The sequence below is a fragment of the Pseudorasbora parva genome, chromosome 13, assembly GCF_024679245.1.
Source record: "Pseudorasbora parva isolate DD20220531a chromosome 13, ASM2467924v1, whole genome shotgun sequence".
Lineage (NCBI taxonomy): Eukaryota > Metazoa > Chordata > Actinopteri > Cypriniformes > Gobionidae > Pseudorasbora > Pseudorasbora parva.
The window spans coordinates 40,284,036-40,309,832 of record NC_090184.1 but is presented as its reverse complement, the minus strand read 5'-3'; the positions used below and the strand labels follow the sequence as shown (position 1 = coordinate 40,309,832).

Genomic DNA, 25,797 nt, shown 5'->3' with positions numbered 1-25,797 from the left:
GGATAATTGAAATAAGATGACTTTTAATAAAATAAAAGATGATTTTATTTTTTTATTTTAATGAATAAACATTACTAATATCTGGTGCATCAGAGGTGTCTAATTTCCTTTATATTAGTTATTATTTTGTTTCTAATGTCCCTTGTTGTTTTAATGGTCATAAATTCAGCTCTTCAAACTGTAAAAAAACCACACAAACAATGTGTCTCTTTATCTTAATGAAGCTCAAGCCCCCTACTGGAGGAGACCGTATTACCAGATGCCAAGTAAGCAGCAGATTTATAGTGTTGTACTGATGCATCATTTTGGGTATTGAAGTATGACGATGCCTTTTATTGTTTTTAAATGAACATATAACACCATACTGGCTGGCACATCAAATATATGTCTCATTTCCTTCTTATTAGTTATCATTTAGTTTCTTAATATTCCTTGTTTTAATGGTCATAAATTCAGCTGTTCAAACTGTAGAAATAATGAAACTGTCTCTCTTTATCTTAATGAAGCTCAAGCCCCCTACTGGAGGAGACCGTATTACCAGATGACAAGTAAGCAGCAGATTTATTTTGTTGTATTGATCAATCATTTTAGTAAGATGACGATACAGTGAGGAAAATAAGTATTTGCTATTTTGCAAGGTCTCTTACTTGGAAATCATGGAGGGGTCTGAAATTGTCATCGTAGGTGCATGTTCACTGTGAGAGACATAATCTAAAAAATAAAAATACAGCAAAAAAATACAGCTGCATATAAGTATTTGAACATATGTCTATCAGCTAGAATTCTGACCCTCAAAGACCTGTTAGTCTGCCTTTAAAATGTCCACCTCCACTCCATTTATTATCATTAATTAGATGCACCTGTCTGAGGTTGATAGCTGCATAAAGACACCTGTCCACCCCATACAGTCAGTAAGAATCCAACTACTAACATAGCCAAGACCAAAGAGCTGTCCAAAGACACTAGAGACAAAATTGTACACCTCCACAAGGCTGGAAAGGGCTACGAGGAAATTGCCAAGCAGCTTGGGGAAAAAAGGTCCACTATTGGAGCAATCATTAGAAAATGGAAGAAGCCAAACATGACTATCAATCTCCCTCGGACTGGGGCTCCATGCAAGATCTCACCTCGTGGGGTCTCAATGATCCTAAGAAAGGTGAGAAATCAGCCCAGAACTACACGGGAGGAGCTGGTCAATGACCTGAAAAGAGCTGGGACCCCCGTTTCCAAGGTTACTGTTGGTAATACACTAAGACGTCATGGTTTGAAATCATCCATGGCACGGAAGGTTCCCCTGCTTAAACCACCACATGTCCAAGCCCGTCTTAAGTTTGCCAATGACCATTTGGATGATCTAGAGGGGTCATGGGAGAAAGTCATGTGGTCAGATGAGACCAAAATAGAACTTTTTGGTCATAATTCAACTAAACGTGTTTGGAGGAAGAAGAATGATGAGCACCATCCCAAGATCATCATCTCTACGGTGAAGCATGGGGGTGGTAGCATCATGTTTTGGGGGTGTTTATCTGCACATGGGACAGGGCGACTGCTCTGTATTAAGGAGAGGATGTATTGCAAGATTTTGAGGAACAACCTCTTTCCCTCAGTTAGAGCATTGAAGATGGGTCGAGGCTGGGTTTTCCAACATGACAATGACCCGAAGTACACAACCAGGATAAGCAAGGAGTGGCTCTGTAAGAAGCATATCAAGGTTCTAGGGTGGCCTAGCCACCAGGTCTCCATACCTAAACCTAATAGAGTTGAAAAATCAGAACTTTGGCAGATATTCACGCCACATTAAACAATGAGGAGCCTGCTTACCCCTGTCACGTGGCGAAGTGATGGCTGGGAATCCCCGAGGCCAGAGTAATTTAAAAATACTACTGTTATTTTGTCACAAAATGTAGTTTTAAGAGTTTTTCAGGTGAGAATGTAGTCGTATAAAGTTCAAATATGTGGTTTATTTATTAAAAGAGAGCCTATTTGAAAATTTGATCAATCATTTTAGTAAGATATATATATATATATATATATATATATATATATATATATATATATATATATATATATATATATATATATATATATATATATAGTACAGTACAGTGCAAAAGTCTTAAGCATGTTAGTATTTTTACCCCAAACATTTTTAAGCCAGTTATTTATATATTTTGCAATAGTGTGTCAGTAGGTAATATCAGTTTACATTTTCAAACATTTATTTTGCCATTAATTGTAATAATCCATTCCAGTGAGATGTTTGATCCACACGGAGATCTAATCTTACCATCATCGAGTCCGTCTGTGATTACATGAAGAAACTAAAAAAACTGAGATGTTGTCGCAGTTCTTGAGGATTTTGTCTCAGTTTTTTTAATTTCTTCACGTAATCACAGATGGACTCGATGATGGTGAGATTAGATCTCCGTGTGGATCAAACAGCTATTGTCAGACTCCTTCTGCATACAAAAATCTCATTGGAATGGATTTTTACAATTAATGGCAAAATAAATGTTTGAAAATGTAAATTGATATTACGTACTGACACACTATTGCAAAATATATATATAACTGGCTTAAAAGCATTTTTTTGGGGGGGGAATATTAACTTGCCTAAGACTTTTGCAAAGTACTGTTTATATTTATTTTATTTTTTTATTTTTATTTATGAACATTAATAACACCACATTGGCACATCAAAGTTATGACTCATTTGTTTTTTATTAGTTATTTTGTTTAAAATTTTTCCTTGTAATGGTTTAATGGTCATAAATTCAGCTCTTCAAACTGTAGAAATAATAAAACTGTCTCTCTTTATCTTAATGAAGCTCAAGCCCCCTACTGGAGGAGACCGTATTCCCAGATGCCAAGTAAGCAGCAGATTTATAGTGTTGTACTGATGCATCATTTTGGGTATTGAAGTATGACGATGCCTTTTATTGTTTTTAAATGAACATATAACACCATACTGGCTGGCACATCAAATATATGTCTCATTTCCTTCTTATTAGTTATCATTTAGTTTCTTAATATTCCTTGTTTTAATGGTCATAAATTCAGCTGTTCAAACTGTAGAAATAATGAAACTGTCTCTCTTTATCTTAATGAAGCTCAAGCCCCCTACTGGAGGAGACCGTATTACCAGATGACAAGTAAGCAGCAGATTTATAGTGTTGTACTGATACATCATTTTGGTATTAAAGTAAGATGACTTATTATTTATTTTTGTAAATGGATGAAAATTACTAACACAATACTGGCACATCAAATATGTCTCACTTTGCCTTCTTATGCTGTGTTCACACTGGGCGCGAATGACACGATTCGCGTGAGTGATTTACATGTTAAGTCAATGCAGAGACGCGAATAGGCATTCTGCAGCCCGATTCGCGCATGACGCGGCAAGAATCACAGCAATTGTGCATTTTGAGCATTTTGAAAAATCAAAACTTTAGCAGTTATTGGCACTGCGTTAACCAATGAGGAGCCTGCTTACCCGTCACGTGGTGAAGTGATGGATGGGAATCCCAGAGGCCAGAGTAATTTAAAAATACTGCTGTTATTGTGTCACAAAATGTAGTTTTAAGGGTTTTTCAGACGAGAATGTAGTCATATAAAGTTCAAATATGTGGTTTATTTATTAAAAGAGAACCTATTCGAAAATTGTATCTGTCCTTTTCGGAGGTGTGAGACCCAGGCGATCAGCGCTCATCAACCCCGGCGAGAGCAGCCTTAACTAGGCTAGTCCTTCTGCCGACTGCCGCTGTCTTGCAGAAGCGCCTCCCATGACGCAAATTTGCATCTGTTGTGTAGGCATGTGCCGATATCAATTTTTCATGTTGCGATTAATTGATGAAGTTTTATCACGATATACGATATTATCACGATATTGAAATAAGTTGCAAAAAAAAGTGTTGCCATAGCATAACAGCTTTAAGAACTATTTTTGTAAGAACCAAAATAACTGAATGTTTAAATACAATAATGCACCAAAAATATATACAGCTCTGGAAAAAAAAATTAAGAGACCTCTCATTGAGAAATCAATGTTATGTGGTCTCTTGATTTTTTTCAGAGCTGTAAAAGTACAATTTTCAAACTGATTAAAGTGCAAAAGAATTAGGCTATAAAGAACAACAGGTAGGCTTACAAATTACAATAAGGTCTCATTAGTTTATGCATTAACTAAGATTGAGCAATAGCTACATTTGGTACAGAAAGTATAATGTTTTTGTTAATGTTAGTTAAGAAATACTGATCATTGTTAGTTTTATCTTAGGTTTATTAAAAAAGTTATTTTGATTTTAATGTTATTAAAAAGTAACTAAGAAATTAACATAGAATGATTAATTCTTTATAAGTATTTTTCATTGTCAGTTTGGTAATAATGAATTAACACATGTTGTTAACTAATGAAGTCGTATCTCAAAGTTATACTGAATAATAACAAATCATTAGAACAGTTCTAATTATTAGGGTATGTTGTAGTCCAGATTGAAACATAAAAATGTTTAAATTTGAAAATAAATAGCCTATTAAGTCTTTAAGTATTAAGTATTTGGTGCTGTGATGAACAACATTGAGATTACAAAAACGAATGGCTGTTTTAAAAACTATACGCGTTTTTTTGTTTGTTTGCTGGTTTCCGGGGTAACCGGCTGCATTCTGCAGTTCATCAGCGCCCTTGACGCAGAATACAGCAGTGTTGAGCATTTATACGGTTGATGGGCAAAGTATTCTTGAATGCATTATAAACAAATTATAAATTGTTAATAAATTATTATTTACGATATTTTAAAGTGCCCACGATAACAATATCGTGCATATTCATTATCGTGATAAATCGCATTATCGAAAATCGGCACATGTCTACTGTTGTGTAGTAAATGTCAGACGCGAATGAAGCAAATTTCACACGAATGAAGCAAATGGATTCAAAATGTCCAACTTCATGCGAATAGTGCAATTTATTCTTGTCATTCGCGTCCGGTGTGAACCTGCGTTCAATGAATGTCACGCGCGAATGAAGCAAATGGATTCAAAATGTTCACGGGTCCAACATCGCACGAATAGCGCAATATATTTGAGTCATTCACGTCCGGTGTGAACGCAGCATTACTAGTGATCATTTTTTATTTTTTATTTCCTTGTAATGGATTAACGGTCATAAATTCAGCTCTTCAAATCGTAAAAAAACAACAATAGTTTTTCTTTCTTTATCTTAATGAAGCTCAAGCCCCCTACTGGAGGAGACCGTATTACCAGATGACAAGTAAGCAGCAGATTTATTTTGTTGTATTGATCAATCATTTTAGTAAGATGACGATACAGTGAGGAAAATAAGTATTTGCTATTTTGCAAGGTCTCTTACTTGGAAATCATGGAGGGGTCTGAAATTGTCATCGTAGGTGCATGTTCACTGTGAGAGACATAATCTAAAAAATAAAAATACAGCAAAAAAATACAGCTGCATAAGTATTTGAACATATGTCTATCAGCTAGAATTCTGACCCTCAAAGACCTGTTAGTCTGCCTTTAAAATGTCCACCTCCACTCCATTTATTATCCTTAATTAGATGCACCTGTCTGAGGTTGATAGCTGCATAAAGACACCTGTCCACCCCATACAGTCAGTAAGAATCCAACTGCTAACATAGCCAAGACCAAAGAGCTGTCCAAAGACACTAGAGACAAAATTGTACACCTCCACAAGGCTGGAAAGGGCTACGGGGAAAATGCCAAGCAGCTTGGGGAAAAAAGGTCCACTATTGGAGCAATCATTAGAAAATGGAAGAAGCCAAACATGACTATCAATCTCCCTCGGACTGGGGCCCCATGCAAGATCTCACCTCGTGGGGTCTCAATGATCCTAAGAAAGGTGAGAAATCAGCCCAGAACTACACGGGAGGAGCTGGTCAATGACCTGAAAAGAGCTGGGACCCCCGTTTCCAAGGTTACTGTTGGTAATACACTAAGACGTCATGGTTTGAAATCATCCATGGCACGGAAGGTTCCCCTGCTTAAACCACCACATGTCCAAGCCCGTCTTAAGTTTGCCAATGACCATTTGGATGATCTAGAGGGGTCATGGGAGAAAGTCATGTGGTCAGATGAGACCAAAATAGAACTTTTTGGTCATAATTAAACTAAACGTGTTTGGAGGAAGAAGAATGATGAGCACCATCCCAAGATCATCATCTCTACGGTGAAGCATGGGGGTGGTAGCATCATGTTTTGGGGGTGTTTATCTGCACATGGGACAGGGCGACTGCTCTGTATTAAGGAGAGGATGTATTGCAAGATTTTGAGGAACAACCTCTTTCCCTCATTTAGAACATTGAAGATGGGTCGAGGCTGGGTTTTCCAACATGACAATGACCCGAAGTACACAACCAGGATAAGCAAGGAGTGGCTCTGTAAGAAGCATATCAAGGTTCTAGGGTGGCCTAGCCACCAGGTCTCCATACCTAAACCTAATAGAGTTGAAAAATCAGAACTTTGGCAGATATTCACGCCACATTAAACAATGAGGAGCCTGCTTACCCCTGTCACGTGGTGAAGTGATGGATGGGAATCCCCGAGGCCAGAGTAATTTAAAAATACTACTGTTATTTTGTCACAAAATGTAGTTTTAAGAGTTTTTCAGGTGAGAATGTAGTTGTATAAAGTTCAAATATGTGGTTTATTTATTAAAAGAGAGCCTATTCGAAAATTTGATCAATCATTTTAGTAAGATATATATATATATATATATATATATATATATATATATATATATATATATATATATATATATATAGTACAGTACAGTGCAAAAGTCTTAAGCATGTTAGTATTTTTACCCCAAACATTTTTTAAGCCAGTTATTTATATATTTTGCAATAGTGTGTCAGTAGGTAATATCAGTTTACATTTTCAAACATTTATTTTGCCATTAATTGTAATAATCCATTCCAGTGAGATGTTTGATCCACACGGAGATCTAATCTTACCATCATCGAGTCCGTCTGTGATTACATGAAGAAACTAAAAAAACTGAGATGTTGTCGCAGTTCTTGAGGATTTTGTCTCAGTTTTTTTAATTTCTTCACGTAATCACAGATGGACTCGATGATGGTGAGATTAGATCTCCGTGTGGATCAAACAGCTATTGTCAGACTCCTTCTGCATACAAAAATCTCATTGGAATGGATTTTTACAATTAATGGCAAAATAAATGTTTGAAAATGTAAATTGATATTACCTACTGACACACTATTGCAAAATATATATATAACTGGCTTAAAAGCATTTTTTTGGGGGGGGGGAATATTAACTTGCCTAAGACTTTTGCAAAGTACTGTTTATATTTATTTTATTTTTTTATTTTTATTTATGAACATTAATAACACCACATTGGCACATCAAAGTTATGACTCATTTGTTTTTTATTAGTTATTTTGTTTAAAATTTTTCCTTGTAATGGTTTAATGGTCATAAATTCAGCTCTTCAAACTGTAGAAATAATAAAACTGTCTCTCTTTATCTTAATGAAGCTCAAGCCCCCTACTGGAGGAGACCGTATTCCCAGATGCCAAGTAAGCAGCAGATTTATAGTGTTGTACTGACACATCATTTTGGTATTAAAGTAAGATGACTTATTATTTATTTTTGTAAATGGATGAACATTACTAACACCATACTGGCGCATCAAATGTGTCTCACTTTGCCTTCTTATGCTGTGTTCACACTGGGCGCGAATGACACGATTCGCGTGAGTGATTTACATGTTAAAGGGGGGGTGAAATGCTGTTTCATGCATACTGATCTTTTTACACTGTTAAAGACTTGGAATCCCATACTAAACATAGACAAAGTTTCAAAAGTTAAGGTGGACGTTTGATGGGAGTATTTCTTTGTCAAAAATACTACTTCCGGTTAGTCATAAGTTTCGGCAAGTTTTTTGAGATCATGCGTCCCCATTGACGTTAGTGGGGGCGGAATTTCCTTGTATGGGCCTTACGGACAATTCTACCGGAAGCGCGTGAGAGAGAGAGAGGGAGAGAGAGAGCAACAGCCTACGCCCATCAAAGCGCTGGCTTGTAGGATGCTAAACAGGTGATATAACCAGTAGCTACTGACTTACCCACTGATAGGCCGGCGGTCGATCTGTATTAGCACTTTCCTCACGCGACGGGCGAATCACTTTCCTCACAGAGCGACTCACTTTCCTCACGCGGCAGGCGAATCACTTTCCTCACTGAGCGAATCACTTTCCTCACAGAGCGAATCACTTTCCTCACGCGGCGGGCGAATCACTTTCCTCACTGAGCGAATCACTTTCCTCACAGAGCGAATCACTTTCCTCACGCGGCGGGCGAATCACTTTCCTCACTGAGCGAATCACTTTCCTCACAGAGCGAATCACTTTCCTCACGCGGCGGGCGAATCACTTTCCTCACTGAGCGAATCACTTTCCTCACAGAGCGAATCACTTTCCTCACGCGGCGGGCGAATCACTTTCCTCACTGAGCGAATCACTTGCCTCACAGAGCGAATCACTTTCCTCACGCGACGGGCGAATCACTTTCCTCACAGAGCGACTCACTTTCCTCACGCGGCGGGCGAATCACTTTCCTCACTGAGCGAATCACTTTCCTCACAGAGCGAATCAATTTCCTCACGCGGCGGGCGAATCACTTTCCTCACTGAGCGAATCACTTTCCTCACTGCAGCGCGCTGCTGCACACGTCATTATTTAGCTCCGCTCACATGACACGCCCCCACCCGCTCGGCTTTTTTCGGAAAGACTCGGAACAGCGCATCTTTCTTATATAATTATAAAAAAACTAAAGACTTTTCGGAGATATGCAGGATGCAATGCTACTCTATAGGTACTCAAGATTGACATGACACTGACTGAAACTGAGTGTTTCACCCCCCCTTTAAGTCAATGCAGAGATGCGAATAGGCATTCTGCAGCCCAATTTGCGCATGACGCGGCAAGAATCACGGCAATTGTGCATTTTGAGCATTTTGAAAAATCAAAACTTTAGCAGTTATTGGCACTGCGTTAACCAATGAGGAGCCTGCTTACCCGTCACGTGGTGAAGTGATGGATGGGAATCCCAGAGGCCAGAGTAATTTAAAAATACTACTGTTATTGTGTCACAAAATGTAGTTTTAAGAGTTTTTCAGGCGAGAATGTAGTCATATAAAGTTCAAATATGTGGTTTATTTATTAAAAGAGAACCTATTCGAAAATTGTATCTGTCCTTTTCGGAGGTGTGAGACCCAGGCGATCAGCGCTCATCAACCCCGGCGAGAGCAGCCTTAACTAGGCTAGTCCTTCTGCCGACTGCCGCTGCCTTGCAGAAGCGCCTCCCATGACGCAAATTTGCATCTGTTGTGTAGGCATGTGCCGATATCAATTTTTCATGTTGCGATTAATTGATGAAGTTTTATCACGATATACGATATTATCACGATATTGAAATAAGTTGCAAAAAAAAGTGTTGCCATAGCATAACAGCTTTAAGAACTATTTTTGTAAGAACCAAAATAACTGAATGTTTAAATACAATCATGCACCAAAAATATATACAGCTCTGGAAAAAAAAATTAAGAGACCTCTCATTGAGAAATCAATGTTATGTGGTCTCTTGATTTTTTTCAGAGCTGTAAAAGTACAATTTTCAAACTGATTAAAGTGCAAAAGAATTAGGCTATAAAGAACAGGTATGCTTACAAATTACAATAAGGTCTCATTAGTTTATGCATTAACTAAGATTGAGCAATAGCTACATTTGGTACAGAAAGTATAATGTTTTTGTTAATGTTAGTTAAGAAATACTGATCATTGTTAGTTTTATCTTAGGTTTATTAAAAAAGTTATTTTGATTTTAATGTTATTAAAAAGTAACTAAGAAATTAACATAGAATGATTAATTCTTTATAAGTATTTTTCATTGTCAGTTTGGTAATAATGAATTAACACATGTTGTTAACTAATGAAGTCGTATCTCAAAGTTATACTGAATAATAACAAATCATTAGAACAGTTCTAATTATTAGGGTATGTTGTAGTCCAGATTGAAACATAAAAATGTTTAAATTTGAAAATAAATAGCCTATTAAGTCTTTAAGTATTAAGTATTTGGTGCTGTGATGAACAACATTGAGATTACAAAAACGAATGGCTGTTTTAAAAACTATACGCGTTTTTTTGTTTGTTTGCTGGTTTCCGGGGTAACCGGCTGCATTCTGCAGTTCATCAGCGCCCTTGACGCAGAATACAGCAGTGTTGAGCATTTATACGGTTGATGGGCAAAGTATTCTTGAATGCATTATAAACAAATTATAAATTGTTAATAAATTATTATTTACGATATTTTAAAGTGCCCACGATAACAATATCGTGCATATTCATTATCGTGATAAATCGCATTATCGAAAATCGGCACATGTCTACTGTTGTGTAGTAAATGTCAGACGCGAATGAAGCAAATTTCACACGAATGAAGCAAATGGATTCAAAATGTCCAACTTCATGCGAATAGTGCAATTTATTCTTGTCATTCGCGTCCGGTGTGAACCTGCGTTCAATGAATGTCACGTGCGAATGAAGCAAATGGATTCAAAATGTTCACGGGTCCAACCTCGCGCGAATAGCGCAAAATATTTGAGTCATTCACGTCCGGTGTGAACGCAGCATTACTAGTGATCATTTTTTATTTTTTATTTCCTTGTAATGGATTAACGGTCATAAATTCAGCTCTTCAAATCGTAAAAAAACAACAAAAGTTTTTCTCTCTTTATCTTAATGAAGCTCAAGCCCCCTACTGGAGGAGACCGTATTACCAGATGACAAGTAAGCAGCAGATTTATAGTGTTGTACTGATACATCATTTTTGTATTAAAGTAAGATGACTTATTATTTATTTTTGTAAATGGATGAACATTACTAACACCATACTGGCGCATCAAATGTGTCTCACTTTGCCTTCTTATGCTGTGTTCACACTGGGCGCGAATGACACGATTCGCGTGAGTGATTTACATGTTAAGTCAATGCAGAGACGCGAATAGGCATTCTGCAGCGCGATTCGCGCGAATAAGGCAGCGCGAATGGTGCGATTTGCGCGCATGAATCACGCCAATTGTGCATTTTAAAAAAAATCAGAACTTTGGCAGATATTCGCACTGCGTTAACCAATGAGGAGCCTGCTTACCCCTGTCACGTGGTGAAGTGATGGATGGGAATCCCAGAGGCCAGAGTAATTTAAAAATACTACTGTTATTGTGTCACAAAATGTAGTTTTAAGAGTTTTTCAGGCGAGAATGTAGTTGTATAAAGTTCAAATATGTGGTTTATTTATTAAAAGAGAGCCTATTCGAAAATTTGATCTGGCGTTTTCGGAGGTGTGAGACCCAGGCGATCAGCGCTCATCAACCCCGGCGAGAGCAGCCTTAACTCGGCTAGTCCTTCTGCCGACTGCCGCTGCCTTGCAGAAGCGCCTCCCATGACGCCAATTCGTGTCTGTTGTGTAGTGACTGTCACACGCGAATGAAGCAAATTTCACACGCGAATGAAGCGAATGGATTCAAAATGTCCAACTTCATGCGAATAGTGCAATTTATTCGTCATTCGCGTCCGGTGTGAACCTGCGTTCAGTGAATGTCACGCGCGAATGAAGCGAATGGATTCAAAATGTTCACGCGTCCAACCTCGCGCGAATAGCGCAAAATATTCGAGTCATTCACGTCCGGTGTGAACGCAGCATTACTAGTGATCATTTTTTATTTTTTATTTCCTTGTAATGGATTAACGGTCATAAATTCAGCTCTTCAAATCATAAAAAAAACAGATAAATAATAATCATAGTTTTTCTTTCTTTATCTTAATGAAGCTCAAGCCCCCTACTGGAGGAGACCGTATTACCAGATGCCAAGTAAGCAGCAGATTTATAGTGTTGTACTGACACATCATTTTGGGAATTGAAGTATGATGATGCCTTTTATTGTTTTTGATGAACATATAACATCATACTGGCACATCCAATATGTCTTATTTCCTGCTTATTAGTTATGATTTAGTTTTTACATTTTCCTTGTAATGGTTTAATGGTCATAAATTCAGCTCTTCAAACTGTAGAAATATTAAAACTGTCTCTCTTTATCTTAATGAAGCTCAAGCCCCCTACTGGAGGAGACCGTATTACCAGATGCCAAGTAAGCAGCAGATTTATAGTGTTGTACTGATACATCATTTTGGTATTAAAGTAAGATGACTTATTATTTATTTTTGTAAATGGATGAACATTACTAACACCATACTGGCACATCAAATGTGTCTCACTTTGCCTTCTTATGCTGTGTTCACACTGGGCGCGAATAACACGATTCGCGTGAGTGATTTACATGTTAAGTCAATGCAGAGCGAATAGGCATTCTGCAGCCCGATTCCTGCGAATGAGGCGACGCGAATGGCGCAATTTGCGCGCATGACGCGGCAAGAATCACGGCAATTGTGCATTTTGAAAAATCAGAACTTTGGCAGATATTCGCACTGCGTTAACCAATGAGGAGCCTGCTTACCCCTGTCACGTGGTGAAGTGATGGATGGGAATCCCAGAGGCCAGAGTAATTTAAAAATACTACTGTTATTGTGTCACAAAATGTAGTTTTAAGAGTTTTTCAGGCGAGAATGTAGTTGTATAAAGTTCAAATATGTGGTTTATTTATTAAAAGAGAGCCTATTCGAAAATTTGATCTGGCGTTTTCGGAGGTGTGAGACCCAGGCGATCAGCGCTCATCAACCCCGGCGAGAGCAGCCTTAACTCGGCTAGTCCTTCTGCCGACTGCCGCTGCCTTGCAGAAGCGCCTCCCATGACGCGAATTCGTGTCTGTTGTGTAGTGAATGTCACAAGCGAATGAAGCAAATTTCACGCCAATGAAGCAAATGGATTCAAAATGTCCAACTTCATGCGAATAGTGCAATTTATTCTTGTCATTCGCGTCCGGTGTGAACCTGCGTTCAGTGAATGTCACGCGCGAATGAAGCAAATGGATTCAAAATGTTCACGCGTCCAACCTCGCGCGAATAGCGCAAAATATTCGAGTCATTCACGTCCGGTGTGAACGCAGCATTACTAGTGATCATTTTTTATTTTTTATTTCCTTGTAATGGATTAACGGTCATAAATTCAGCTCTTCAAATCATAAAAAAAACAGATAAATAATAATCATAGTTTTTCTTTCTTTATCTTAATGAAGCTCAAGCCCCCTACTGGAGGAGACCGTATTACCAGATGCCAAGTAAGCAGCAGATTTATAGTGTTGTACTGACACATCATTTTGGGTATTGAAGTATGATGATGCCTTTTATTGTTTTTGATGAACATATAACATCATACTGGCACATCCAATATGTCTTATTTCCTGCTTATTAGTTATGATTTAGTTTTTACATTTTCCTTGTAATGGTTTAATGGTCATAAATTCAGCTCTTCAAACTGTAGAAATAATAAAACTGTCTTTCTTTATCTTAATGAAGCTCAAGCCCCCTACTGGAGGAGACCGTATTACCAGATGCCAAGTAAGCAGCAGATTTATAGTGTTGTACTGATACATCATTTTGGTATTAAAGTAAGATGACTTATTATTTATTTTTGTAAATGGATGAACATTACTAACACCATACTGGCGCATCAAATGTGTCTCACTTTGCCTTCTTATGCTGTGTTCACACTGGGCGCGAATGACACAATTCGCGTGAGTGATTTACATGTTAAGTCAATGCAGAGATGCGAATAGGCATTCTGCAGCGCGATTCGCGCATGACGCGGCAAGAATCACGGCAATTGTGCATTTTGAGCATTTTGAAAAATCAAAACTTTAGCAGTTATTGGCACTGCGTTAACCAATGAGGAGCCTGCTTACCCGTCACGTGGTGAAGTGATGGATGGGAATCCCAGAGGCCAGAGTAATTTAAAAATACTCCTGTTATTGTGTCACAAAATGTAGTTTTAAGAGTTTTTCAGGCGATAATGTAGTCATATAAAGTTCAAATATGTGGTTTATTTATTAAAAGAGAACCTATTCGAAAATTTTATCTGTCCTTTTCGGAGGTGTGAGACCCAGGCGATCAGCGCTCATCAACCCCGGCGAGAGGAGCCTTAACTAGGCTAGTCCTTCTGCCGACTGCCGCTGCCTTGCAGAAGCGCCTCCCATGATGCAAATTTGCATCTGTTGTGTAGTGAATGTCACACGCGAATGAAGCAAATTTCACGCCAATGAAGCAAATGGATTCAAAATGTCCAACTTCATGCGAATAGTGCAATTTATTCTTGTCATTCGCGTCCGGTGTGAACCTGCGTTCAGTGAATGTCACGCGCGAATGAAGCAAATGGATTCAAAATGTTCACGCGTCCAACCTTGTGCGAATAGCGCAATATATTTGAGTCATTCACGTCCGGTGTGAACGCAGCATTACTAGTGATCATTTTTTATTTTTTATTTCCTTGTAATGGATTAACGGTCATAAATTCAGCTCTTCAAATCGTTAAAAAAAAAACACAGATAAATAATAATAATAGTTTTTCTTTCTTTATTTTAATGAAGCTCAAGCCCCCTACTGGAGGAGACCGTATTACCAGATGCCAAGTAAGCAGCAGATTTATAGTGTTGTACTGATACATCATTTTGGGTATTGAAGTATGATGATCCCTTTTATTGTTTTTGATGAACATATAACATCATACTGGTCTGGCACATCAAATATATGTCTCATTTCCTTCTTATTAGTTATGATTTAGTTTTTACATTTTCCTTGTAATGGTTTAATGGTCATAAATTCAGCTCTTCAAACTGTAGAAATATTAAAACTGTCTCTCTTTATCTTAATGAAGCTCAAGCCCCCTACTGGAGGAGACCGTATTACCAGATGACAAGTAAGCAGCAGATTTATAGTGTTGTACTGATACATCATTTTTGTATTAAAGTAAGATGACTTATTATTTATTTTTGTAAATGGATGAACATTACTAACACCAACTGGCGCATCAAATGTGTCTCACTTTGCCTTCTTTTGCTGTGTTCACACTGGGCGCGAATGACACGATTCGCGTGAGTGATTTACATGTTAAGTCAATGCAGAGCGAATAGGCATTCTGCAGCGCGATTCCTGCGAATGAGGCGACGCGAATGGCGCAATTTGCGCGCATGACGCGGCAAGAATCACGGCAATTGTGCATTTTGAAAAATCAGAACTTTGGCAGATATTCGCACTGCGTTAACCAATGAGGAGCCTGCTTACCCCTGTCACGTGGTGAAGTGATGGATGGGAATCCCAGAGGCCAGAGTAATTTAAAAATACTACTGTTATTGTGTCACAAAATGTAGTTTTAAGAGTTTTTCAGGCGAGAATGTAGTTGTATAAAGTTCAAATATGTGGTTTATTTATTAAAAGAGAGCCTATTCGAAAATTTGATCTGGCGTTTTCGGAGGTGTGAGACCCAGGCGATCAGCGGCGATCAGCGCTCATCAACCCCGGCGAGAGCAGCCTTAACTCGGCTAGTCCTTCTGCCGACTGCCGCTGCCTTGCAGAAGCGCCTCCCATGACGCGAATTCGTGTCTGTTGTGTAGTGAATAGGCTTGTTCGACTTCCCCTAGCGATGCGCAGAGCGATCGGCGGCTGACTTGAAGCAGTGCATGCCGGTTAGAAATGTTGTCCGACTTGAGACAGCGCCGACAGCACGTGACTGTGACGTATGTCAACAAAGTACCGCGAGAGCGATTCGAGAGCAGCCGGCTGATGCAGCCGGTGCAGATTCTCAAGGGGGGCTGCAGGTGGATGCAAGAGCTCTGATGACGACACAGCTGATCCACGATTGGCCGATTCACCGCATGACAGCGAACACGTGCGTTTTGTGTTTATTCTAAAACCTTACTTTATGCTAATGCTCACAAATCATTTATTTATAACAGTAAAACCTCTTTTCATGTAGCCGCGATGTTATATCATCATGTTTATCAAACTAAAACTGATAAAAACCGTTGATAACACTTCATTGATAGTGTATGTTTATATGTTGAACATTAATCTTGTCCAAATAGACGCTTTATTAAACAGTACATAAAGTATTGGATGAAAATATCATTTGAAACATCTGTGTATTTGAGAAATGCTGCATTTATTTAACTTCAGCTGTGATAAAGTTTACAAACACAGCTCAAGCGTCACCACGGGAAGCAGAAAGCGTCCGACTTCACGTCTCCGTTTGCAGCTCCTCCCCGCCTGCACTCGGCTACTCTCGCCGATCGCATCCATCCAGCCGCAGCCGATGTCGAACACACCTAATGTCACACGCGAATGAAGCGAATGTCACGTGAATGTCACACGAATTAAGCAAATTTCACACGCGAATGAAGCGAATGGATTCAAAATGTCCAACTTCATGCGAATAGTGCAATTTATTCTTGTCATTCGCATCCGGTGTGAACATGCGTTCAGTGAATGTCACGCGCGAATGAAGCAAATGGATTCAAAATGTTCTTCTTTATCTTAATGAAGCTCAAGCCCCCTACTGGAGGAGACCGTATTACCAGATGCCAAGTAAGCAGCAGATTTATAGTGTTGTACTGACACATCATTTTTGGGAATTGAAGTATGATGATGCCTTTTATTGTTTTTGATGAACATATAACATCATACTGGCACATCAAATATATGTCTTATTTCCTTCTTATTAGTTATGATTTAGTTTCTAAATATTCCTTGTAATGGTTTAATGGTCATAAATTCAGCTCTTCAAACTGTAGAAATATTAAAACTGTCTCTCTTTATCTTAATGAAGCTCAAGCCCCCTACTGGAGGAGACCGTATTACCAGATGCCAAGTAAGCAGCAGATTTATAGTGTTGTACTGATGCGTCATTTTGTCCGTTAAAGAAAGAGCGTCAAATGTAACCCTGGTTTCCTGAGAAGAGGAACAAGACACTGCGTCTGGCAATGCTATGGGGAACACCATCAGCTTAATCTGTGTTTAAGCATGTGTTATTGGATGACGACAGTCAGTGACATCACTACCGGTGCGACCATGAGTATATAAGAGGGTGCCTGTTAGGCCTGCACGATAATGGTTAAACTGATAATCATGATTATTTTGCTCAAAATTATAATCCCGATCATTAATTATGATTATTCTATCAAAAAGGGATGTAGCTATGGCCATTTTTAATGTTCTCTACCAATCTACACTACACCCAAAATACCTGTAGGTGGCACACCGACTTCATTTAATCAACTATGATAACTTCGTTAGATGGCAAATCAAAACAAACACAACTCACAGGTCACTCCCCCTAGCTCTATGCTGTGCTACAGCCCTCCCTCCACAGCTCCTCCCCCATCACAACGGAGCCGGCCGTGAACACGCAGGCGGATAAACAGTTATGGCACATTCACTGGTACGGACGAAACATCAATAATATTATTTACATTGACCTTGGCCTGCCCATACTTTGACTACAAACTTGGTCCTCAAAACATTACATGTTTCAATAGTTGCTTTGAACAGTGCATGACATTTTATCTGTATGTTATGCGACTAGAGTTTTGACACAGTTGTGTACTTTTTAAAAAATGAAACATATCAAGTTGGGATACTTACTTGTCAAGCAGAAATCTGGCTAACTCTGCATCGGTTTATAATCCTTTCAGAACATGTAATGTTAGCTCCCTCCACCTCGGAAAAGCCTCTCCAATATTTACCCTTGTTTTATTTAGGGCTCTATCGAATTCTTTCTTTTGTCTTTTTTATCATCGTCATCTGTCTTTTTCCGTTTACCCGTCTTTATTTTATGAGTAGATGCCACTCGAGGAATTGGCAGTTTGGATTGTTTGTCCGCCATAATAAGCAAAGCTGTGGCACACCGGTAATCTTGAATTTGAACGCCTGTACACGCTGTGCAATAAAGAGGGGTTTGATCAGCGCGCACAAGCTTGATTGACACTGCTAAGACACTCCCCCTGCCTCTGATTGGTTGTTTCTTACCGGGAGCGGTGCATTTCTGCAAATGGCAATAGGACAACTGGGAGGAGCCAGAGGAGCTTGATTTTTTTCACAGATTATCTGTCTCTATTCTACTGTCAGGACATAATGGCAGGTTTAACAAATATGTAAAAATAAAAAAAAAATTTTTTTTTTACAAAAGATACCTACTGCAGCTTTAAGGGGAAAAGCTATATTTGGGGGATTTACGTTAATTGCATATGGCAACCACAAGCATGACTTAGGCTCATTACCAACGCAAGATGACGCAAATCCCAAAGAAAAAACACATTTTAAGGATAAAATGAGCGGGCCAATATCATGATGATTATATGAAATCAATCAAGAGATGCAGATATCGTTATCGTGATAAAAATACAATTAATCGTGAAGCCCTATTGCCTGTAGTACATGTCATCAAAAACTTTGTTTGAAGGAGACATAAGCAGGCAAGCCAGAGGCATGGGAAGGATACGAAGCGTCTCATTTCCGCTTCTCAGGGAACCAGGGATACATTGGTAACAGAGACATTTACTGTGTCCTAGAGCTGCAACTAACGATTATTTTTTCTGTCGACTAATCTAACGATTATTTTTTCGATTAGTCGACTAATCTAACGATTAATTTTTTTACCCTTTGAAATTTTTCAAAATTCTGTGGCACCCCCTCGAATAAGTTACGCTAGAGGTGTAACAGTACAGACTGCTCACAGTTCACTTTGTATCACGGTTTTAGGTTCACGTTTCAGTGCAGTTCGGTATTTGCTATGTTCAGGGGAAAAAGGACTACTGTCAAATGAAAATAAAGAAAATAAGAACAGATAACTTAAATAGAAGCAGCAGCACAAATAAATACTATCGAGCAAAGATGAGAATAAAATAAACAATGCTTTTCAGGATTTTCAGGTGGGTCTAACATTAGTTTTTAGGTAGAGAAATGGAATTAAGTAATCAAAAGTAAAATAACCACACATTTAACTGTTTAAAATTAAAAAAATAATCCTTATTAAACTTACAAAAGCTATTCAGTCAGGAGCAGTGAGTGATGTCTTTATCTTTTGTTTGACATTAAACAGAAAGCAGTGAAGGCTACTGCCCCTTTAAGACCCACGGATAGTCGTCGTATTTTCTGTATAAAGTTCACTTAAGGCATAGAGTAGGCTATGACATTTTGACATACTTTTTGTGAGTTTGTCCGTTTAAGCACAGGATTTGAAAGATAACTCAATATTTGCGCGCTTTGGGACGAGTGCACAAAGACAGATCTTCTCATTCGAGTCTCCTGGCTACAAGGGAGTGATGACGGTGAAAATGACTGCTCATATTCGGACGTACAGCAGCACTCGCATGCGTTTTATAAAGTTTACAAAGAGAGACCGTTTTGCCCACGTTTTTCTTTTATTATCGCTGTTGTTGTAGTGTACCTGAGGAGTCAGCACGTGTATCCATCGACAGAAACATACATACAGCATTATTTTCAAGTTACAACCCATATTAAAGATGCGTCATCAGATGCGAGATGAACCGAAGTGTAAGTGCGTCCCCGCAACTTTTGCTCGGGATCCCGGTTGGGAAACACTGGTCTGTATTGATTGACACCGCGCTGGTTTGTTTAGAATTATATGCGCGCCGTGACCGCGCGCTGCCGCGTGATGAAGGCTTGTCGCAACTCTGTTATTCAACTGCTCTGGTTTTAAAAGCTATGTCATACTAATTGCGCCAAAATGCAATAAAACTTGTTTTACGGTCGAATGCAACGCGTGTGTGTGTGAGTGAGTAGACGCGCAAAAGGGCGGAGAGAGAAGTTAAGGAAATGCAGCTAAACGAATACGCGTGCGTCTTTTAAATAGCGTAAAAATGAATGAATGACGAATGTGGCGGCCGTTATTGATTATGTGGCAGCCCTCCACAAATACGTCTATGTGTGGGAAACACTGTTTGGCCTCTGTTTAAAGTATTCCCATACTTTTGATATTTGCGGTCTAGGTTTTTGTGATAGAACCAGGAGCAGAAGCCAACATTACGCGAGATGAACGTCTGACACGACGCGTCGACGCATTTCACGAACGTCGACGTATTTCCGTAGTCGACGTCATCGATGACGTCGACGCGTCGTTGCACTTATACTATGTCCTAAAAGTATGAACTCTTTTAGTGAAGAAAAAGTACACACTTTCGAGTGTGTAGCAGAAGAGAATTCAAGCTTCGGGAGATACTACTTCATCATCTTTAACGGATTCTGTCACTTAGTTACGTGCATCCCATCACCTGCCCTGTCAATCATCGTCAGATTCGTCACAGTTCAAATCCGCCACATTCAGTTTCATTTACGTATCGGAGAGAAATGTAGCTGCACGTTGATTTGCCAGCCGTGGGTCTTTAATGCTGAGACTCTCCTCATGGGTTTGCAGTGTAAATATAATGACGCATTTAAAAGTTAATTGCCAAACGTGTCATTAAAAGTTCATAATGCTGCTGAAGGTAAAATATAATGTGGAGAGCACTGAAGAAATATATTGTCGTCAGGTTAAATACTGATAATTGATCATGCAAACCTTTATCTAAACCTCTCAACTTAACCTCTCAACGTCTGACTCGCACACTTTTAACACTTTTTATCCACGTTTGTAGTTCTAATTGAATCCTCATCCAACTCGCAATGGGTTGTGGGCAACATCAGCCGTTAAGAGTGTGCATTCGACTTACCTGACCGGAAATAGTAAACCATCTGGGTATCTTTGGATACTACGATTTGGGACATCCTAATTCTATTTTCGAATACTATTTAGTATGGACAGTATGCGAATTGGGACGCAGGGAGCCTTTTTCGAATGGGAATTCGCACTGTGTCTGAGAAGATGATATGGAGAACAAATACTACGCCATATTGAGGAAATGACTGCCCGATCGACTTGAGGGCTTAACTCAAGTAAGGACTTTTAAGGACTCTTCCCCAACTCAAGCCACCAGTGGACTGTCCATTACTATATTCCCTATGGTCACCACCCAAACTTTCTTACCCTATGCATGGAAAGTCTCAGCCTTTTAACCTTCCTCACCGGGCCAGGCCCTAATGCTCGTACCAAGGGCAGAGCTCAAAGGTCTGGTAACACCAGCTCTATACAAGACATAACCTTTAATGGGAATACTGGCTCAGGAAATATTTAGTCAATCCCCTAGCCTGTCATTATCCCTAGAGGGAGCAAGCTTGAACAAAACCCTGAACAGTAGGGACGGGAACTCTACACTTGACCCTGGGGCACTGCTGAACAAGGAGAGCCAGTGAAGAGCTAGCTGCAATGCAACAACTCAAATTATTGCATTGTTAATGACGTGTTCTACAGGGGCCCTCTTATACTCATGGCCGCACCAGTAGTTACGTCACAGACTGTTGTCAGCCAACGTTGTTGCGTTTAAACGTGCTTCAGACATCGGTCACGTTGATGCCTCATAGAATCTTGTCAGACGCAGTGGGAGTTCCCATTTGAAAGAGAACTAACCTATTGTTCTAGAAAAAACCTTTAAGCTAAACAGTAAATCTGTTCAAAGCTGTTCTGCTTAATTAAACAAGTGCAGCTTTTAAGTTTGAGGCTTAATGGCAGGTGATATATTAGTATATATATTAGATATATTAAATACAGCGATATATTAGTATAGGGTCATTATTTTTGGTTTATAAATTGAGCTGGTCAAAAGTAGAGAATGTTAGCAGATTCACACTATTATTGCTATTTTTGTATAGTTTGTTTTAACATAGATATTTTTCTTTTTTTATTCTCTCAAATAACAGCATCATACCGGCTCATCCAAGGCATGTTTCATTTCCTTCTAATTGGTCAACATTTAAATAAATAAATATGGAATATAAACATTTTATTTTAAACCGTTTATCTTGACTGTTAGTTTAGAACAGTTTGGAATTAAAAAGCATGTCAATGTGATTTCAGATGCCCCAGTGCCCAACATCACATTGTTGAGGCCGAACCAGGACAGAGAGCATGTGGTAGTGGTGTGTTCATTTGGGAGGAGGTTCACTGAGAGCTCTTTCCAGCTGTCAGTGGAGGGTGAACACAACTACACACTGAAGAACCCACTGTGTTATTCAAATGAAATGTGTGTGTTTGATGTGAAAGTGAGCACACCTGTTTCCTTCACCTGTGTGCACGAGATTAATTCTGTGGTGAGCCGTCACAGTGAGACCTACACCTACAGCTCATCTGGTAAAACATACGGTAAATACACTACAAATTACATTTTCAAAAGTATTATAATCCTAATGCTCTGTTTTGCTATTTTGACATCTCAACATAAGTCAATGTAATCTAAACACTTTAAAATATAAGGTTTCCTTCCAGTGGGCTAATGGCAGTAATACAGGGCCATACTAGTACAAATTAAATATTTCATGTTCAGTAAATGTATAAATTGTGTCTCGTCGACATGAGAAAACCCTATTACCAGACGGAGAGTAAGTCAGCAGAGTTTTTGTCTTGCAAACTTCTGTCGATTGATTTTTTTCCCTCCGATTTAAAATGAAAGTACCCTACTAGCGACATATGGAAGCATCAAAGATATAATATTTCCTTTTTATTACTTTTTTTATTAGGTAAATACAGTTATGCGTCTGTTTTGTTTTTTTCTCCGAAAAAATATGTTTTCCACATATTGTCACATGGGAGCTGTTCCAAAACCATGTTTCCCAAGTACAAAATGTGTTTCACATATAAATTATGTTTTTTTTCTATGCTTGTGTTTGCTTTCAGATTTTCCTGCGGTCTTGAATCAGCATGAGAACGGAATATCTTCATTCTATATTGGCTTTTTCTCCTTCATTGTTGTTTGTCTCTTCTCCATGACTGCAGCGGTGATCATGGCCAGCCTTAAGACTATGAGCAATGCTAAAGGTGTGCATTTCACCTAAACAACTCATGTCTAATAATCATTTGAACACATAAAACTATTGTATACATCATCATTCATGTTGTAGCATTTGGTTTTAAATAAAGGACGGCTATTTACGTTCCACTGATTTTCATATATGTATACGCGAATATGTCAGTTTGCACATGCAAGCTCATACGAAAAGTTTCGCATTTTGCAAGTTACAAAGTTCAGGTTTGGTGAACTCTGACCTGCTCATTCGCATCACATGAAGATGTGACCAGTAGATCGATACTTCACCCCGTGACCTATTGGCTTAATTAAAAGAACGATATTTCAGTAAAGTCAAGTAGATTGCATAGTTTTACATTTTGAAATGTATTACTATTTGTTATATGTTGAATAATGCATTTTTTTTTTACAGGTTCAAAGATTACTGTTGCAGCGAATGAATATTTGGAAGTATAAGACAGAAAGAGGACAGAAATGACACCTAATCATAATCAATTTAGATTGATCAAATCATTTTCTGCATGTTGAACTATTACTCTTTTATAGGCTACATCTATATAGTGAGATGTAATTTTTTTAAATTAATTATAACTAACCAAATTTGCTGCAAACTAGTAATAGAGAATTATACAGTTTAAAGAACCAATCATAATAGAGAAAAATGTAATGTAATAAATAATGCATGGACTCTATGCTGTATTTTTTTTTTTTTTTTGGTGAGGGGATTCTCTCTGAAATTGGTCTGAGATCCTCCTGGCCGTGATTAAAGCATATTCAAAGGCATTGTCCGGAGTCTGTCTCATTACTGCTGCACGGCAGGCCAGATTCTGCTGCGATATCTTGTTCTTTTAACAGTTAAGGGGTTTTCCCATGTCCTGCATTTGTTAGTTGCACCTTGCTCTGTGTTCAAAACAAGTTTCAGTCCAATATAGGAATGTTAATGGTTAATCGATGATCGATTCATTTTTTGATGTAACATTTCATCGATAAACTCATCGATTAAGCTGGGTCATGCACGCATGTTCTGCTCAACCGGGTAAAAAACAGATTCAAGGAAAAATGAAACAAGCTCACTGGATTTGTCTGGGACCATTTTACAGCTGAAGTTACACCTTCATCATGACTAAAAGCATGACTACCTCATTTTGTGTAGGGCAATATATATCTGATTTATCTCATATAATTAGTAAAGCTCCGGTGATCATCTACAGCGCATGCAGCTCAAACAGCAATGCAAAAATTAAAATAAAATAAAATAAAAATCAACAAAAAAAGTTGCCTCACTGTAAAAAAAAAAAAAAAAAAAAAAAAAATGTCTCCAATTGAAAATTTTCTAGTGACTGATCACGTATACATTTTTCAGTTGGCCGAATTGAAATTCTCTGAATTGATGCAATTTAATTCACAGAAATTTAGTTCGGCCAGTCACTTGAAAATTTTCAATTGGAGACCTGATTTTGTTTTACAGTGCTCAAGGAAGGCAACAATGGAATGGAAGGCCATTGTACCATAATGGAATCGCATAAGGCCATACCAGACACAGGTTGGATACAAATATAGCATATCTGTAAGAAAAATTGTTAGAATTCTTTAAATATATTTGCTTTTTTGCATGATTTTGTAATGCAAATTCTTATATATATATATATATATATATATATATATATATATATATATATATATATATATATATATATATATATATATATATATATATATATATATATATATTATATATATATATATATATATATATATATATATATATATATATATATATATATATATATTGTATTAAATATAGTAATTCACATAATACAATTGCACCTATTATGATCTGCACATTTTCTATAGCACTTCTAAAAAGGTGTTAAACACAACTGCCAGTTGATGAGGGTGAGGATGAGGTGTCGTACTGTAATGAGGAAGATAAGGTCATAGTGACAATCTGGCTGGGAGAGAGTCGGGGTGATCGGAGATGAGAAAGAAAGGATTTGACCATTTGATAAGATGGTTTGGTAATACTTGTGTTCCACGATGGTACAATGTTACCGGAGAAAAACAGCTGAATTTAAAATGTTACTTTTTTATTAAATATGAAAATTGTAATACATTTTAAAAAACTGGATAAATGTTTTTTTTTTTAAGTGTCTGATTAAAGAAATTGATGTTTTCAATAAATATATTTATTTCTACAGGAAAATGTCACATGTTTCAATTTGTTTGTTGTGGTACAATGTTGCCTTGAGGCAACAAACTTCATAAAAAATAAAATAAATAAATAAAAAATATGAAAATTTGTATTGCGATTATTATAGTAGTATCCATTTTTAGGCAGGAAAAATATTTTTTCCAAAACATATTGCGTACCATAGAGGGTAACTATGACTGGGACTGTCATATTACATAACATTAATGAAAATACTTTTGTAATAAATGCTTGGTAATTAAATTGGTTTTAGTTGCCGTGTTAAGCTCGTTGTTTCAGGAAGACCACGTTCACAGGCAGTGTTGGTGAGACGTTGTATTAGAGGTTATATTTGGTTATTAAATAAGTAATTGAATTAAGTGATCAATCACATCGATCCATTTACAATCCTATAGCCCTTTATTTAGACTAATAAAAACACTTCTCCTTCATTTGGCGAGGAACAGGCATTATGGGCAGCATTTGTACACCGTCAATTAAAGTATTGTTTAAGGCTAACAATTAATCGATTAATTGATCGTTAAATTTAAACAATAATCGATCAAGGGAATTAGTGTAAATTGACATCCGTAGTCTAATATTGCCTGCATCTAATGGTGTAATAATGAAACTTTTGTTGCTGTTCATGGTCAGGAGCTATTTTTTCCAGCGGACAGAAGGCTTTT

The 25,797-nt window shown here is 38.0% G+C and overlaps 1 protein-coding gene across 8 annotated transcripts in view; it reads left to right on the top strand.

Annotated features, from left to right (window-relative positions):
* Positions 1–24,094, top strand: part of LOC137038293 (uncharacterized) — a 34,486-nt gene extending 10,392 nt beyond the window's left edge. The window contains exons 10-15 of one of the 8 annotated variants that reach the window (XM_067412763.1): positions 225–266; positions 11,889–11,930; positions 21,821–21,841; positions 21,978–22,262; positions 22,794–22,934; positions 23,336–24,094. In XM_067412763.1, coding sequence (XP_067268864.1) covers positions 225–266; positions 11,889–11,930; positions 21,821–21,841; positions 21,978–22,262; positions 22,794–22,934; positions 23,336–23,379 — 575 coding nt within the window. In that variant the 3' untranslated portion in view covers positions 23,380–24,094. Of the gene's footprint in view, positions 1–224; positions 267–5,230; positions 5,273–11,888; positions 11,931–14,601; positions 14,644–14,888; positions 14,931–21,820; positions 21,842–21,977; positions 22,263–22,793; positions 22,935–23,335 lie in introns of all 8 variants that reach the window. The other 7 variants (XM_067412764.1, XM_067412768.1, XM_067412770.1 and 4 more) reach the window with 7 other exon arrangements.
* The last annotated feature ends 1,703 nt before the right edge of the window (positions 24,095–25,797 follow it).